This window comes from Leptinotarsa decemlineata, unplaced genomic scaffold (assembly GCF_025532065.1).
Source record: "Leptinotarsa decemlineata unplaced genomic scaffold, Ldec_3_MD MMD2_tig00000505_RagTag_RagTag, whole genome shotgun sequence".
Taxonomy (NCBI): Eukaryota; Metazoa; Arthropoda; class Insecta; order Coleoptera; family Chrysomelidae; genus Leptinotarsa; species Leptinotarsa decemlineata.
The window spans coordinates 13,945,264-13,960,267 of record NW_027412549.1 but is presented as its reverse complement, the minus strand read 5'-3'; the positions used below and the strand labels follow the sequence as shown (position 1 = coordinate 13,960,267).

General features: G+C 32.3%; 2 protein-coding genes across 4 annotated transcripts in view; one reads left to right on the top strand and one right to left on the bottom strand.

Annotated features, from left to right (window-relative positions):
• The window catches only part of LOC111504754 (PHD finger protein 12), a 26,746-nt gene extending 20,732 nt beyond the window's left edge, over window positions 1–6,014 (top strand). The window contains exons 6-8 of one of the 2 annotated variants that reach the window (XM_023159443.2): window positions 276–766; window positions 3,859–4,131; window positions 5,789–6,014. In XM_023159443.2, the coding sequence (XP_023015211.1) occupies window positions 276–766; window positions 3,859–4,131; window positions 5,789–5,812 (788 nt within the window). In that variant the 3' untranslated portion in view covers window positions 5,813–6,014. The remainder of the gene's footprint in view (window positions 1–275; window positions 767–3,858; window positions 4,132–5,788) is intronic. The other variant, XM_023159442.2, reaches the window with a different exon arrangement.
• LOC111504755 (sn-1-specific diacylglycerol lipase ABHD11) lies at window positions 6,004–14,880 on the bottom strand. Of its 2 annotated transcripts, none has more exons than XM_023159445.2 (4): window positions 14,363–14,880; window positions 14,077–14,306; window positions 13,896–14,027; window positions 6,004–6,246 (listed from the first exon to the last, which is right to left on the bottom strand). In XM_023159445.2, exons 1-4 carry the CDS (start codon window positions 14,774–14,776, stop codon window positions 6,099–6,101), a joined length of 924 nt encoding a protein of 307 aa, XP_023015213.2. In that variant the 5' UTR covers window positions 14,777–14,880; the 3' UTR covers window positions 6,004–6,098. The 2 variants fall into 2 exon arrangements, with proteins under 2 accessions (XP_023015213.2, XP_023015212.1); XM_023159444.2 differs by lacking the exons at window positions 13,896–14,027; window positions 14,077–14,306; window positions 14,363–14,880 and adding exons at window positions 10,301–10,432; window positions 10,485–10,714; window positions 12,140–12,622.
• Between the last annotated feature and the right edge of the window lie 124 nt (window positions 14,881–15,004).

Genomic DNA, 15,004 nt, shown 5'->3' with positions numbered 1-15,004 from the left:
AAATTTATATGTAGAATTATATGAGACATGGAATGTGATTCATTTTTTCTTGTTTTATTGAGTATGGTTATCTGATGTTATTTTCTATTCTTTGAATCATTACTAAAACACCAACTCATGTTGAAAATATCTCAAACAGCTCTGCCATACCTGTCATGTTCTTTAGATTGAAAAGGTTTTTACTCTATTATAACAGTTTTGAACAGAACTTCTACAATTATAATCTGCCAAATTGAGCAAATTTCATAACAGCATAAGAAACTTTTTCCTTTCAGTTGAGTTGGAATTGAAGCAGTTAGACGACAGAGTCATCAAGCTCCTTGCATACCAGCGTATCCAACAGCTTCTCACTACTTCATCCTCCAACGCTCTTTTCTCTCCAGCCTTTAGGGAAAATCTACGAAATATGCCTCTCCCCAGCGAACTGCTCACTCCTGCTGATATTGATAGAATATCTCGAGTATTTTCGAGTCCAAAAAAGAAAACGAAACCCAAGTCTACCATTAGGGCAAGAGCTATGATGTGCCCAGTGGTTTCGAAGCATTTCTATAATGTTAGAACTACAGAGGTAGATCCAACAGATGTTCGACATGATGACAGCTTTATGGGATTTAGACCAACAGTATCTCTTAGATTTCCTGAAGCTGTAGCTATGCGATATAGGGTTTTAAATATTGGAAAGGGATCTGCTAATGATGTTAATTTGGAGAATTTTGGTATTTGTAATTTCATTGCACCCAAACATGCCACTGTTTTTTTTGATGAGGTGAGTAGAAATCATTGTTGATGTTGTAAATGGAAAACTTTGTTTGCTGAATAATATAAGTGTGCTACGATTCTCAAATGAAATTGATAATAATATCGCAGTTGCATGCTGTGAAATAACGAATCCATCGAATGAAATAGGCTAGCAAAACCTCCCCTGGATTTTTATCGCACATCCATCAGCAAAATTTATTAAATTCTTCCTTAGTAATTCTAGCTGATATTTTCAAACAGTAATTAACTTAGATTGTTCAGCTTCTTAGCAGTTTCCTCACAGATCTATGTACAGAGTTTATTATTACCTGAATAGCTTCCTTCCTTCCTTACTTCAAAATATTTACAGAAGATGTAGAAAAAAAAGCCTCTAACCTCTAAAACCCTCTAAAACTTGTTTTCTGAATTTTTCAAGTATTGTTACTATTTTTTTTTCTGATTCAAGTGAAAAAGCTACTGTGCTAGCGAAACATGTGACATATTTTTATTACATGCTTTATATTAGCTTCACCTGTATGTATGTATGTTTGTAACTCTCAAGTTAGGTTTCTGTATTGACAGAATTATCGTCATTATTGCTTGATCTATTCGCCGGCAGATGGCGCTGTACGTAACCTCATTAATATTTCTTAATCTATTCGCGGGCAGATGGCGCTGTACGTAACTATCAATTATTGTTTAAGCTATTCGCGGACAGATGCCGCTATACGTAACCTCCTTGATAGGTAACAATTTTTTATTGAAAAGTACAACGATAAAAATAAAATAAAAACAACAATAAAAATTAATTGGCACTCCGGGGCGACTTCATTGATTCCAGTGGCGCATTTGCTTTTTCAGCTGCAGGAAAACCCGGAAAAACCTGCAGCACCACATCATCTGAAGATCTTGATCCAACAATGTCCTCTCTCTTATAAAACAAAATGTAGGGTGTCTCCAGAGGCTCCAATAAATTCAATGCATCACCAGAACACTTCGTGACACGACTATCGTCAAACTTAAACCAGTCCGTTTCTTCTTTGACCAAGGCGTAATAATGACCAAATTCAACACCAGAACCACTGTGAACAATGACTGCATGAATATTATAATAGTGGTCTGCTAGGTTGAAGTGTTCATCTATTTCGAACCTTCCAAAGAGTTTCTTGCTTCCGTTAGAGGTTGAGTCTTGTTTGAAAATCATCATTGTTATTATTAGATTGACTGCAGCCTCAGCTATACTTGTTTAATTATAACAGTCAGTTAGTTTGGCGCATGTTTGACAATACAGTCGATCATCACCTATTAAAAATTCCATTTTCAGATGATTTAACAATAAGCTTTGCACGGACTGGTAATTAGTCGTATTAGGAAAAGCTAAATGAAGTTCCAGAAATTCACATAAGTTTTCGGTACTTGAAAATTTACCACAAAGTAAACCAGTGAGGATTTTTCCAGCAAAAGATTTACAAACACAAGACGAGATGGGTTGTACGGAATCATTCAGTCCAGAGCGGTCAGGAGTATTGATTTTGCTATTGTTTTGCTCACGAAGAGTATTCAACAAGAACCCCAAGAATTCGGAACAATCCTCTTGTTGTCCTAACGAGTATCTAGTGGACTTCAAAGACTCCAGGAAATCGGTTGGAGGGAAAGATGATACCTTCTTACGAAACTGCAGCTGCATGAACAGTTGTTTGAGTTTGATGAATAAGTTGTTGATAGGTTGTTCAAAAGAAAATCAAAATAAAAAACATATTTTAAGAATTATAAGTGTTAGCGAAATTTTGTACTACAGATGAAATATTTTCAATTACCCGTGATTCAGTACAGAAAAAAGGTTTGAACGAAACGGAAGATACATTTTAAAATCTAATTCGATTATTTGAAAGCAAACCAGAATATGGATTTCAACAATGAAAACTTTATCGTAAATTGTACACCTAAAAAATTCAGTTACTCAAATATTTCAAAAAATCGAAAAATTAGAATTAAGGTGCTGACATACATATCAAATCAAAAGATTGATTTGAAAAATAAAATTATTCGCTAAAAAAATATTTTTACTCCATTAATATTTTGAATGAAACTTCAAATCAAAACATCCAAGACTGAATTGTTTTTTGAAATTATTACTGCAAATTTTCTCTTTACTTCGAAACAAATTGTACAACTGTCCGCCCTCTGTTGGAGACTTACTGCATCTCGGTATTACTATAGAATTTGATACCTCAAACTTTATTATGTTGTTTGAGGGGAATTTTACATTCGTGCGCCGTCCATTAAAGATTTTTAATACTAGTGACTAGAACTTAAAGTAAAAAACAAATAAGCTTATTTAAAAAAAATATTTTTAACTTTTCAGTTCGATGTTCTTCAAAAGCGTGTTTTTTAATTTTTTAAATTATATTTATTCAAATAAAGTTTGTGAAGATCAACTCGTGAGGTGTAGTTTTTGAAATTGATACTATATACTCCCACATCATCAGGTACTATTTCTGGCCACTTATCTCTTCAATATGATTCGAACAGGCTGAAACAGCTGTCTACTGTTGGCTGCATCAATCTATTTTGATTTCATATCGTATTCAAACATATGGATTCTTTTTCCAATGGCATTATTTGCTAAGCGATATATTTTCAAGCTAATCCGATTTCCAAAAGGTATAAAGTGTTGGAAAGATAATTGAAATTCTATCAAACAAGGCATCACAAGATTTTCCCTCTCTATTTGAAAAAAGTTTGCAGCGTCCTATAAGGTGACGAGTGTACCGCTTATGAAAAAGTACTAAAAATGATACCACTTCATGTGGTATCATTTTTAGTACGGAAGGGTTTTTAATATCTGTACTGTACATTAAGAAGAAGAATTTTTGAAACATTTATTTATTCATCATAATATTCAGAAATATACAATTTGAAATATAAAGAATATACATATACTTGAATTAAAATTCTCTACAATGTAGCGTCTAAAAACTCTTCAATGAAGTGATAGGATTGATTTTTCAGAGAATATGTAAATACAAAACTTTTGAAATTTCTGTTATAATTGAGGCTCATTCAAATTCAATCCAAATTCTAGACTATGACTCTTGAACCATTTTTTTTATTTTTCAGTATACGAAGCATTATGAGCTGATAAACTACTCTCCATATGGAACTTATGTCAATAATGTTTTATACTCTAACAATATCTCGCCTAAACGACCCGAAAAGAATGTTTCATCAGACGAAAAGTGTGCCAACTTGGAAATGCAAGTTCGAGAAATTATTGACAAAAAAAGGAGGATTCACAGAATACGCAAGCCATCTTCAGAAGCAAAAATGTCTGCTGTCGATTCTACGGATAAGTATGTTGTTTTGATCATATCTCTGGCTGACACATTTTTTGTAAGTTTTGTCTATTTTTGATCAATGAGTATTGTACGTGCAGGATTTTTACAATTAGTATTTTTGTATAATTTTCAATTTCTCTTGTTTATTACCAGCCTTGTTTAGAATTTAATTTTTAAATAATGGCTAATTGTTCGTATAAAATGAGTTTTCAGTAAGTCTACCATGACTAGTTTGGAATCAGAAACTCTTCTTTGGACACATTCAATTTTTGGAACTATGCTGGTTGTAGCTCCTTGCTTATTTTTATTTTCTAATTGCTCTAGAATTATTTTTTTATCTTCTTATTCTTTTAATGATGTTGTTTGTGTCCATGACTATACCAACCCATCTACTTCATTGTGCTCGTGGGCAATGGGGAATGTTCCTCAATTTGGGTTATTACAGCAAATACAAGTTAGAACAAAATAAAGTTGAGTTTAATTCATGAGTTTTTCAAATTCACTTCAAAAAGTATTCAAATTGATGTTTCAAATGTTGGGTTTTAATTTTTAAAGGGATTTGTTTCTAATTCACATATTGGCAACAGCGCCTATATCAAGTTGAAATAATTTATACGTATCTAGATATTCTACTTTTAAAAAGGAAAATTATCTTTATAAATCAACAATTAAGGCAAAATATAAATTACAGTTCAATACCACCTTCACAAGCCAAATAAACACAGTTGTTTTGTTATTTATTTATATAGAGGAAGATAGGTTAGGTGCACAAAATGTCATATGTCACAGAATGTCTCGGAACTCGGAACATAAGTAAACAGAACAGCACGCCTCTGAAATATGTCACCTTTGTTTGTCTCATACAGGTAACAGATTCATTGTCCTTTATTAGCTATAACCGATGTTGCCAAATGGTGAAATAGAAACGAATCCCTTCAAATGTTGAATGCATTATTTAATTCCTCTTTTTTTAAGTATTTAAATAATTTTTTAAAGAAAAATATTGAAATGATAAGTTTAAAATGCGTTGTTTTAGAGTTTTTTTATGAAAACTACTTGATTTTCGTCGGGAGGAACATTCCCCATTGTATTCAATTATAATAATGAATTTAATAATCCCAAGAAACATTACATGTTCATAGTGGGGACGATGTGACATACATATTGAAAGAAAAAAAGAACATACTGAGAATAATACTACAAATAAAAATATGTAAAACTACAAAACTGTCAGTCTATTTCAAAATGTGTTAGTGATCACACGTTAAAAGGTAAGACCTCGTTAATCCTTGGCTCGCACAAGATTCGACTTCTCAGGGTTGTCGTTCGTAGGTGTGCTACTGCTGGTTAATGGAAAATAAGATTTTTTTTTAAAACAGATGCATTCTTTAAGTATGTCTTGAATATCGTATAATTCAATTTTTTTTATATTGTTAGGTATTTTATGGTTCAGTGATTGCAGTTTCTGAACCCAGGTAGAGAAACAACAAAATTTAGAGTCGACAATATATAAGACCGATCGATTTCAATGGATGCTTAGCTATTGAAAATTATGACCATTCCTTGTATCTGTTAGTTTTCTCAGAAGGCAATTTATTTGAGATGACTTCTATCATTTTAACTCATTTTGGTATACTTATATAAGTTTTCAAATCAAAAAGCCTTAAATCCAATTCATTTGAACATTAAAAGAAATGGTTTGTCATTTTCAGATTGGAATGTTGCTGCGTCCATAATCCAGATGAACTGAGAAAAGGCTGGGAAGGTTCAGCAATTTTGAATCATGGTTCATTGATACAATTTGGTTGTGTTTCATTTGTTTTCTCAATTGTTGAATGTACAAATCAGTAAAGTAATTTATTGTATATGTATGTATATTGTATAGTATCTTTGGAAATGTGTCATTATTGTAATTAAAAATAGTATATTTTCTTAAAATTCTTTTATTTTTCCCAATATGACTAGTTTATGCCGAAAATGAAATTTTGTAATATATTTGAAAGTGATGGTCTCAAAAAATCACTATTTGTTGATTTTTTTGTTTAGAAAATCTATAGTTACTTTCAGAAACTCTGCAGGTTTTTCACTATGTATCCAATGACCAGCTCCTTCTATGAATTTCAGTTCAGCATTTGGAAATAATTTCAGTATTTTTGGGTAATCACTTTTCCTGAAAAACAAGAGAGATGTAATGAAATATTTTAAAAACAGAATATACTTTCATGATTGCACTTGAAATAAATTGAAAAGAAAATTCATGGTCAAAGGACTCTGAAACACGTCTTCAGTTTGCATTCTTTTAGAATGCTTTTAGAATGTTGGAGTGTCTACATGAAAGCATGGTACTGGATGGAGTCTGTAAATTCATCAGGAATTCGGATCCCCTTCTTGGCATGGTCCGCGGCCATGAGAGATCAGAAATTGGAGCACTTTTCTTTGGGGCAGCTGCCCGAGTAGCTGGTGAACTCGGTTTAGTTTTCGACTGAAACTAGGTGATCACAACTCTGTCACCAAGTTGGAACCTGTTCAGCAAAAGGCTTATATAAAAGCCAATGCAATATTGCAAGACCTTGAAGACCTTGGCTTATCGAAGTGCCTGACTTTCGTTTTCCTCAGATCGAGTGGGCTGGAGTCGTAAACAGGGGTTCATCATGGCTTGCCAGGATGGTGTCTTTAACATCTTAGTCTACCGCAATTCATTTCTTTTGTATCACGATAATGCACCTGGTTACTCGTCATTGCATGTTCGTGATTTTTTGGCAAAAAACAACACCGTAATCATACCTCAGCCACCGTATTCGCCAGATTGGTCCCCAGCGCTTTTTCCTGTCTCCAAAATTGAAGACACCCATGACAGGACGGCGTTTTGTGATGACTTAGGAGATAAAAACTAAATCACTGAGAGAGCTCAAGGACATACCAAAAAGTGCATATTGAAACTTCTTCGAAGCTGGCACAAGTAAAATAAATCGTTTGCAAAAGTAAATATCTCTACATTATTTTTAGGGCTTTATTGAATACTATATGCGGCTTGTAAATACTAGGTATGACAAAAAAACTAATTAGGGCAGCTGCAGTGAATTCCTCGATTTATTTTCAGATACACCGATAACTAACCCTTATCTTTTGAAGCGAGCCAATAGATGCTCGCTGCAATATGTAAGGGCACCTTTGATCATGTGTTGGATTAGAATCCATCTCTACATTTAGATGTTTCATGGAAGAATCCTAAATTTCAAATTGTTCCATTTTTTAATACAATACAATTCTATCATCCATATTTTTGATTACTGGTTTTTGACTATACAGAATGAATAACTTTTTTCGAGATCAATTGCCCTATAACACCAAACTGATATTTTTGCACTCGACGCGCGTTTTGCCAACAAAGTTAGCATCCTCAGGAGAAGAAAATTGATACCTAGTCTAGTCTGGTTAGTCCTTATATACTAAAATTTGTTACCTGAGGTTGTATACCTGAAGTCCAATATGGAATTCCTCGGTAATTAACTACATGCAAGTTTTTTGTAATTATTATCTTCCTAACAGAAGATTAAAAAGCGGGCTAAACGGGATGGGTCCCTTATCGCCATTCATGCTGTTTTTACATTTTGCTATTTCTAGATTCTCACATGCATCGAGTAACCTGGTGTCATGCACATGCTTAATCAATTTCAGATTGTTTTCACCAATTATGTGGTCCTTGTCTAGAGCATGTTGGGCGACACTGGATTTTTTTATCCTTCCGTATTTCACGTGTGCACAATGCTCCTTGAAGCGGGTTTTAATCGCTTGTCGGCTCTGGCCGATGTATTTGCTGTTGCAATCTTGACAACTGATGTCGTAAATCCCCGACCTTTCTGTGTTTTCTAGTCTATCTTTTGGATTACCAAGAAGCTGTTGCAATTTATGAGAAGTTTTATATGCAACTTTCATATTTACTTTATCGAATATCTGTTGAAGCCCTCTCGTGTATTGGGGTTCATATGGGATTACTATAAACTTGTTATTACTCTCCTCTTTTTGAAACGTTGAAGATTTACGAAGTGCTTCCTAAACTAGCATTTTCTAATTATCTTGTCAACTATATCTGGGTTAAAACCATTTGCTTCAGCTACATACCGAATCACTCTCTTTTCATTGTCGTACTTATCTTTCTTTAAAGGAAACCTAACCTAACCTGTGTACCAGAAATTGCGGTGCCGCCAATTTGTGTTGTGGACAATGATTCGAGTCATTAATCTTCTGTTAGGAAGAGAATAATTACAAAAAACTTGCATGTAGTTGTAAATCAATTTTCATCCTGGTGTCAGAGAAATAAGTTAATTCTAAACACGTCCAAATCGGTAATAGTCAAATTTTTTCACCGAAAATTGTTACCCAACGAACTTTTTGTAATTGACGACATCCAACCCTCTATGGAAACTAAATTTTTAGGCACTCATTTAGATGAGAGTATAAATTGGGGTAGACACATTGAAAGTGTATGTTCAAAACTAAATAAAGCCTATTTCGCTATTAAACAAATGAAATCAACTATGAATATAGCAGGCTTGCTAAGCATTTACTATACTATGGCATATGCACATATTAATATGAATATATTGGCATGGGGTCGAGCAAGAGAATTCTTGAGAGTGTTTGTTTCCCAAAAGCGTTTAGTAAGACTGATTTTTAACTTGAATTATCAAGACAGTTGTCGATCTATCTTTAAAGAAAATAAAATTCTTACGGTGCCTGCTGTGTACATTTTTCGATGTATTATCTTTGCCAAACAGAATATAGATAATTATTCGTGTAATTCTGAGAAACATGAATATAACACCAGACACGGCAACTTATTGAAAATTCCTAAACATAGAACGACATTCTATGAGAGGTCTCCGGATTACAATGCAATCATATATTACAATAAACTACCAGAATCACTCAAACGGACTGGAAGTAACATCATATTTCAAAAGAAAGTTAAAGACTTGCTATTAGAGAAATGCTACTATAATTTCCAAGAATTTTTAGACGATAATTTCTGAAAAATAAAATCTGAACTAGATCTGTATACGTTTTTATATATTTCAATTGTGTATGTGTTTATATGTATGTATAAATTTCTTTTTTTTCTTTTTAGTGACGTCTTGTATAAATATTAACATTTTTAAATTTATACCTAGTATTAATTCTGATTATTGATTGACTCACCATATATATATACACTATGTATCGTGAATGGTGAATAAAATATTATTATTATTATTATTATTATTATTACCGAGGAATTCCATATTGGACTTCAGGTATACAACCTCAGGTAACAAATTTTAGTATATAAGGACTAACCAGACTAGACTAGGTATCAATTTTCTTCACCTGAGGATGCTAACTTTGTTGGCGAAACGCGCGTCGAGTGCAAAAATATCAGTTTGGTGTTAGGGCAATTGATCTCGAAAAAAGTTATTCAACTTTCACACCAAAGGTTCCAATCTCATCGTTACTATACAGAATATCAATTTCGGCTCACAATTAGTTCACTGGAACAAGTTTCTGTGATAAGTGGTCGAATATAATGATTTTTACATTTCACAGGGGCACTTTGTGAGACTTCGAACTTTATCAAATATTTTTTTACTAAATTATTGAATATCTCTGAAACCATTCCTTCGAGAATATCAAGAATCATTTCAAATAATAAAAAATGGTATATAAATTTGAGAAAATTGAGCAATGACTATTTTTTCAAAGTCAAGCTTTATTTTTGAGCAGCACTACCAATTGAACAATAGAATAAACTCACTCGTCCTATGGACTCGCAGTTTTGTCAAGCTGGTTGCTCTCACGGTATTGCTAAATAACACAATTTTCTTAAAAAAAAATGGAAATTTATTAATAAAATTTTGAGGTCTTTTGATAAATCATTATCAATTAGTTTTTGTGCTACAATTTCAAATTGCTGTACTTTTCGAGACACGTCTAACTAGATTTTGTCAACAATTACCTAGAGAGAAAACATTATAATAAAGTGTATTGTTGAATGTCACAAAATGTTGAAAATGATTTGAATTGATCGATTGGTTCATTTTCATTAGATGAAAATACCTTTACTGTATTTTGAGAATTTTCGCATTAAAATGAGTTTTCATGTGTGTAATGGTTGACTGGGGAATTTAAAAAAGTATATATTGACTGAAAGACTGACAGAGAGAAAAATTATATTTTAAATGTCTTACGGGATATGATCTGATTTCGCACCACCAACAAACAGCACTGGGCCTTCATACTTGATGTTGTATATTTCTGGAAACGTAGATATATATTCAAAATTCTCAACAAGTGCTTGTTCATTGAAACGCCAACTATAACTATTGAATAACATGTTTCAATAAAAAGATGAGTTGAATTTAAGATAACTACCTTCCCTCATTTTTTTGAACTAAATTCGTTAAGATGAATGAAACAAGTTGCTTGTTTCCTACTAGAGTAAACAATTTTTCGCTCAAAATTTTTCTTGTCTCTTGCAGAGTAGTTTTTTCTGGTATCTCAATTCTTTTCAGAATATTCAGAAGTTTTGGAAGTTGTTTGACACTTGGACTACTTGTTATGGGGGAAATATCAGCAACTATGAGTTTCTCAACGAGTTCTGGCTGAAAATGTTAGAGATGACTTACCAAACAGATTTAGGTTACTTATCTATATTCTATATAGTAATATAAATGTGAAAGTTTGTGAGGACCGATGTATGTATGTACGTTTGTGGATCTTTCACGCCTAAACAACTTAACGGATTTAGATGAAACTTTACATAAATACAGCTTATATATCAGAATAACATGTAAGATACAATTTACAAAGGTTTTGTGTAATTTTGTATGTGTATGTATGTTGTAGAGTATTTAATCCTCTACAATATTCATACAAATAGCATAAAAGCCATAGGAAACGAGATTTTTGCAATAAATGTGTAAAAAATCGATTTTCTGACCTTGGAATATCTGTAGTCGCAGACACCCTGTGATAAGTAGGTTCTGAGAGTTTTAGGGTGCCAAAATAAAGGTTTATATAAGTTTATAGCTGACTGACTATCTTACATTTCAAGGTGAAACCCCTAATATTCCTGGTGTAATACGGATTGTAAGATATTGGTAGATAGAAATTATTTGATTAAGGTATGTCTAATAAATTCATCACAATTTCAATAATGAATAGAATAGAATTTAATCATTTGTAAAAGCAGAACATAATGTTACAAAATAATTTGGTACACAAATGTTACTACTTCATTAGACTAGTCAACTAAAATCAGAATATATACCTATTTATAAGACTATTTTACATACACAACCTACTTTCAAAGCTAAAATTTGTTAAAAAAGGTTAAAGAGGTCATATTCAGTCATTTAAATTATAATTATTCAATTCTTGCCTCTGAAATCTTATAAAACATCTATTTCTATGTGAAAGAAAGGTTTTGGCTTTCTACTTGTCCATCTTTATGTAAAAAATTTGGAAAACTTCCAAAGTAAGGAAGAAAGCAATTGATCCAAAAAAATGATCTACACATCATGATGATCTACACATCTTTGTGAAAAGTTCATTTTGAAATTGATTACTTCATTCCTTTCTTTGGAAGATTCCCACATTTTTTGTATGAAGATGGAGGTAGAAAGCCAAAACCTCTCTGTCACAAAAATTTTTCTTTCGTTAAGATACATCCCTTTCAATTTAAATTCATTACTATGTTTCAAACAGAATTTTAAGGTCTAGCGATTTGTTTCACTTAAGATTCCATACTTAAAATTATGGCATACATAATCATAACACTTCGACTTATAAATGAAAGAATTTTAGATTTAATTGGGATATCTCTGAGCAAATTCAAAAATTTCAGCCTTATTCTCAATTGCATCTTATATTATTATTATTACTATATGTATTTTAAGTTGTGATGTAATGTTCTATTGTACACTATTGTATAATGTAAATGAATTTTTTTGTAAATGGGGGTGATCCCGTGAAATTATAAATGAATAAAAATTTAAAATCCACATTTTTTCTCTCATTGGTCTTACATATTTGAGTGCAAAAAGCATCGCGGTTCTTCCGCCCATCGAATGGCCCAATAAATTAATTTTTTTCATATCCATTTTGTACATAAACTCTCTTATGTCCATAACCATATCGTCATAAGAATTTTCCGTAGCATGTGGCGAGTCCCCATGATTTCTCGCATCAATAGCAACCACTTTAGATTTGGTGTTTTCGTGACATTTCTTGCAATAACTATTCCAATTATTCTTGGAAGCCATAAATCCATGCAGAACCAAAACAGGAGTTGGTTCCGGGTTTTTATCTGAATAACTCTTCGTCGATTCATATGAAGCATATGCCAATTCTAAATTTTCTTCTCTTTTAATTAAATTTATCTGATGAAATGATTTGGTTCTTGATGAAAAGATGTTCATTTTTAAGGTTTTTGTTAATTTATTCACATGATGATGAAAGGACATGGCTTGATGAAGATGACAAAGATTTTAAGACAGCTGTCAGATAATCAAGAGCCTGCTATTGTATTTGTTTTATTCAATTGCAATCGTATACAAGATCTTTATTAAGTATGTATCTAAATCTTGCAATTTCCACCATGAAAATAGTTTATAATTTTTACATATCATTAATGTTTAGATTTTATTTTCACCAGATTTTCATTTCAGCTCAACACTCTTCAAACTACTTTACATATTTTGGTTTTATTTTTTTGATATATATTTGATGGAATTGGCTGATATTTAAAGAAAATACATAACGTATTCAAGACACACTTTATTGTGAGATTTCCGGTAGTTTTTCAAAAACGTAACACGTTTCGCTATACAATAGTTTATTCAGGCGTGTCTTCACCAACTTAAATCTAAATATTCAATGCTTTAATATGTATTTATAATTTGAAGTACCTATATTTCAAGTACCTGACTTTTACACAATCAATTAATGTTAAATGTGTACCTGACTTTGTAATGTACCTAATGAATGAAATGACTAGAGCTTGTATACCGGTTTCCACATTTGAAAAAATATTCAGTAACAGGGAGTTATTTAATTCTATTTGGTTATTCAGTAAATTTTTTTTTTTTGAAGGGAAATGTATATAATTCAATTCCCAAATTTACAAAAATGAGAAGTTGAAAAGTAAATTACCTGATTCATAAATCTATTTATTTCTAAACATTCTAAAAGATTGAGTTTCAAACTTTTCTCTTCTAAATGTAACACAGCAACAGGAGACACAGTGGTTGGACACAAAAAGAAGTTGTTTGATACAGTTTGAAAAGATTAGAAAATCCCCAGGAGATCTATCCAAGGAAATAATCATGTTTATTGTTAAAATCAGAAGTCCCAAGTCATTACTCGAAATATTGTTCAATGGGGGAAGACTTATTGTGAATTCCTTCACTTTCATTCTTTTTCTAGGGAAATTACACAATTTCATAGTTATCCAAAAATTCAAAATCCCAATTAAGATCATCTTATTCTTATCCGCACACTTGTATGGATAAGAATATGCAAACAAAGCATCCAAGAGATTCAAATTGTACTCTAGGCTGTTGATATTTGAATTAAAAATAATCAACTTTTATGAATTGTTTTTTTTTTTAGTTTATATTGCATTGTTGGTGGTTACCTATGTCAGATTTAATTGAACTTGGCAAAGAGGATACAAAATTTCAACAGTATGTCATTATTACTATAATGCATTATCTTTGACCTACATAAACGAAATATCTATTCAGTACACAATTTTTAATAATAATAATACTCTCAACTTACTGTATGTAATCAGAATTTCCACCAGCAATAAAGAGAACTGGACCATCATAATGTAAATCATCGACCACAGGAAAGTTTGCTATATTATTGAAATTTTTCAATAAAACTGGAATATTAATCCTCCAATTATAACTACAAGAATATATTATAGATATGTATTGACGAAATGCATCTTACAAACCTGCCATTATTTTTCTGAACCAAATTTGTCAACAAGAAGGATCTCAAGGACTTATCGTGAATATGCTTTGCCAACTGTTCTTCAACAAAAGTCCTTGCCTTTGACATAGGCATCTCTGAAGGCAATATTATTGATTCTAGTATTTGAAACAGATGTGGCATACTATCCATACTTGGACTAGTTCTGACAGGTGAAATATCAACAACTACTAACCTTTCGACCAACTCAGGCTAAAATATTTCTATGTTCGCATTTATGGAGACAAATGGAAAACTTTACAACCTACATATTTCAGAGCAAATAACATGACAGCTCTGCCTCCCATGGAATGTCCCATTAAGGCGCCTTTTTTCAAGTTCAGTTGGTCAAACAATGCTTTGATATCATTTGCTAAATATGTGTAAGTATGATTTTCACTGTGAGGACTGTCCCCATGATTTCTTGCATCCATTGCAATTATTTTTCTTGTTGGGTCGAATTTTTGATGGTATGCTTTGCATAAGCTGTTCCAGTTGGATTTTGAGCCAAAAAGACCGTGCATTATCAACAGAGGGCTTGCTTGATTGATTATATCTAAACCGGTGCTCTCATAAGTAGCATAGGCCATTTTGACAGGTTCCAATGCTTCCGAACTGGATACATTTCTGAAAATCTGGTGGGTTCTTTTGGAAAGTATTAAATTGATATTCCTTGAAAACATGTTATTATATAACCCCCTAACTAATTTAGCACATTCACTTTTTTTATTTTCAACTTAAAAAAATAACCTCCGCAGATAACCTCTTCATCTGTAGGAGAAGAAGAAAGTCACAAGTGGTTCTTCTTCTTCTTTTCCATTAATGGATTCAGCTGCCAGGGCTATCCAGCCAGGTGTTCCAGAATTATGTTGTTTCTACAGGTAGGTAGGTAGGCAGGTACTACAGGTAGG

Excerpts from the sequence above, each read along its gene's own strand:
- LOC111504755 (XM_023159444.2), bottom strand. The coding sequence starts at position 12,577 with ATGTCCTTTCATCATCATGTGAATAAATTAACAAAAACCTTAAAAATG. Across the intron at positions 10,433-10,484 it reads GTTCAAAAAAATGAGGGAAG|TTATAGTTGGCGTTTCAATG; the intron begins GTAGTTATCTTA and ends GTTATTCAATAG. Across the intron at positions 6,247-10,300 it reads GCGAAATCAGATCATATCCC|GAAAAGTGATTACCCAAAAA; the intron begins GTAAGACATTTA and ends CTTGTTTTTCAG.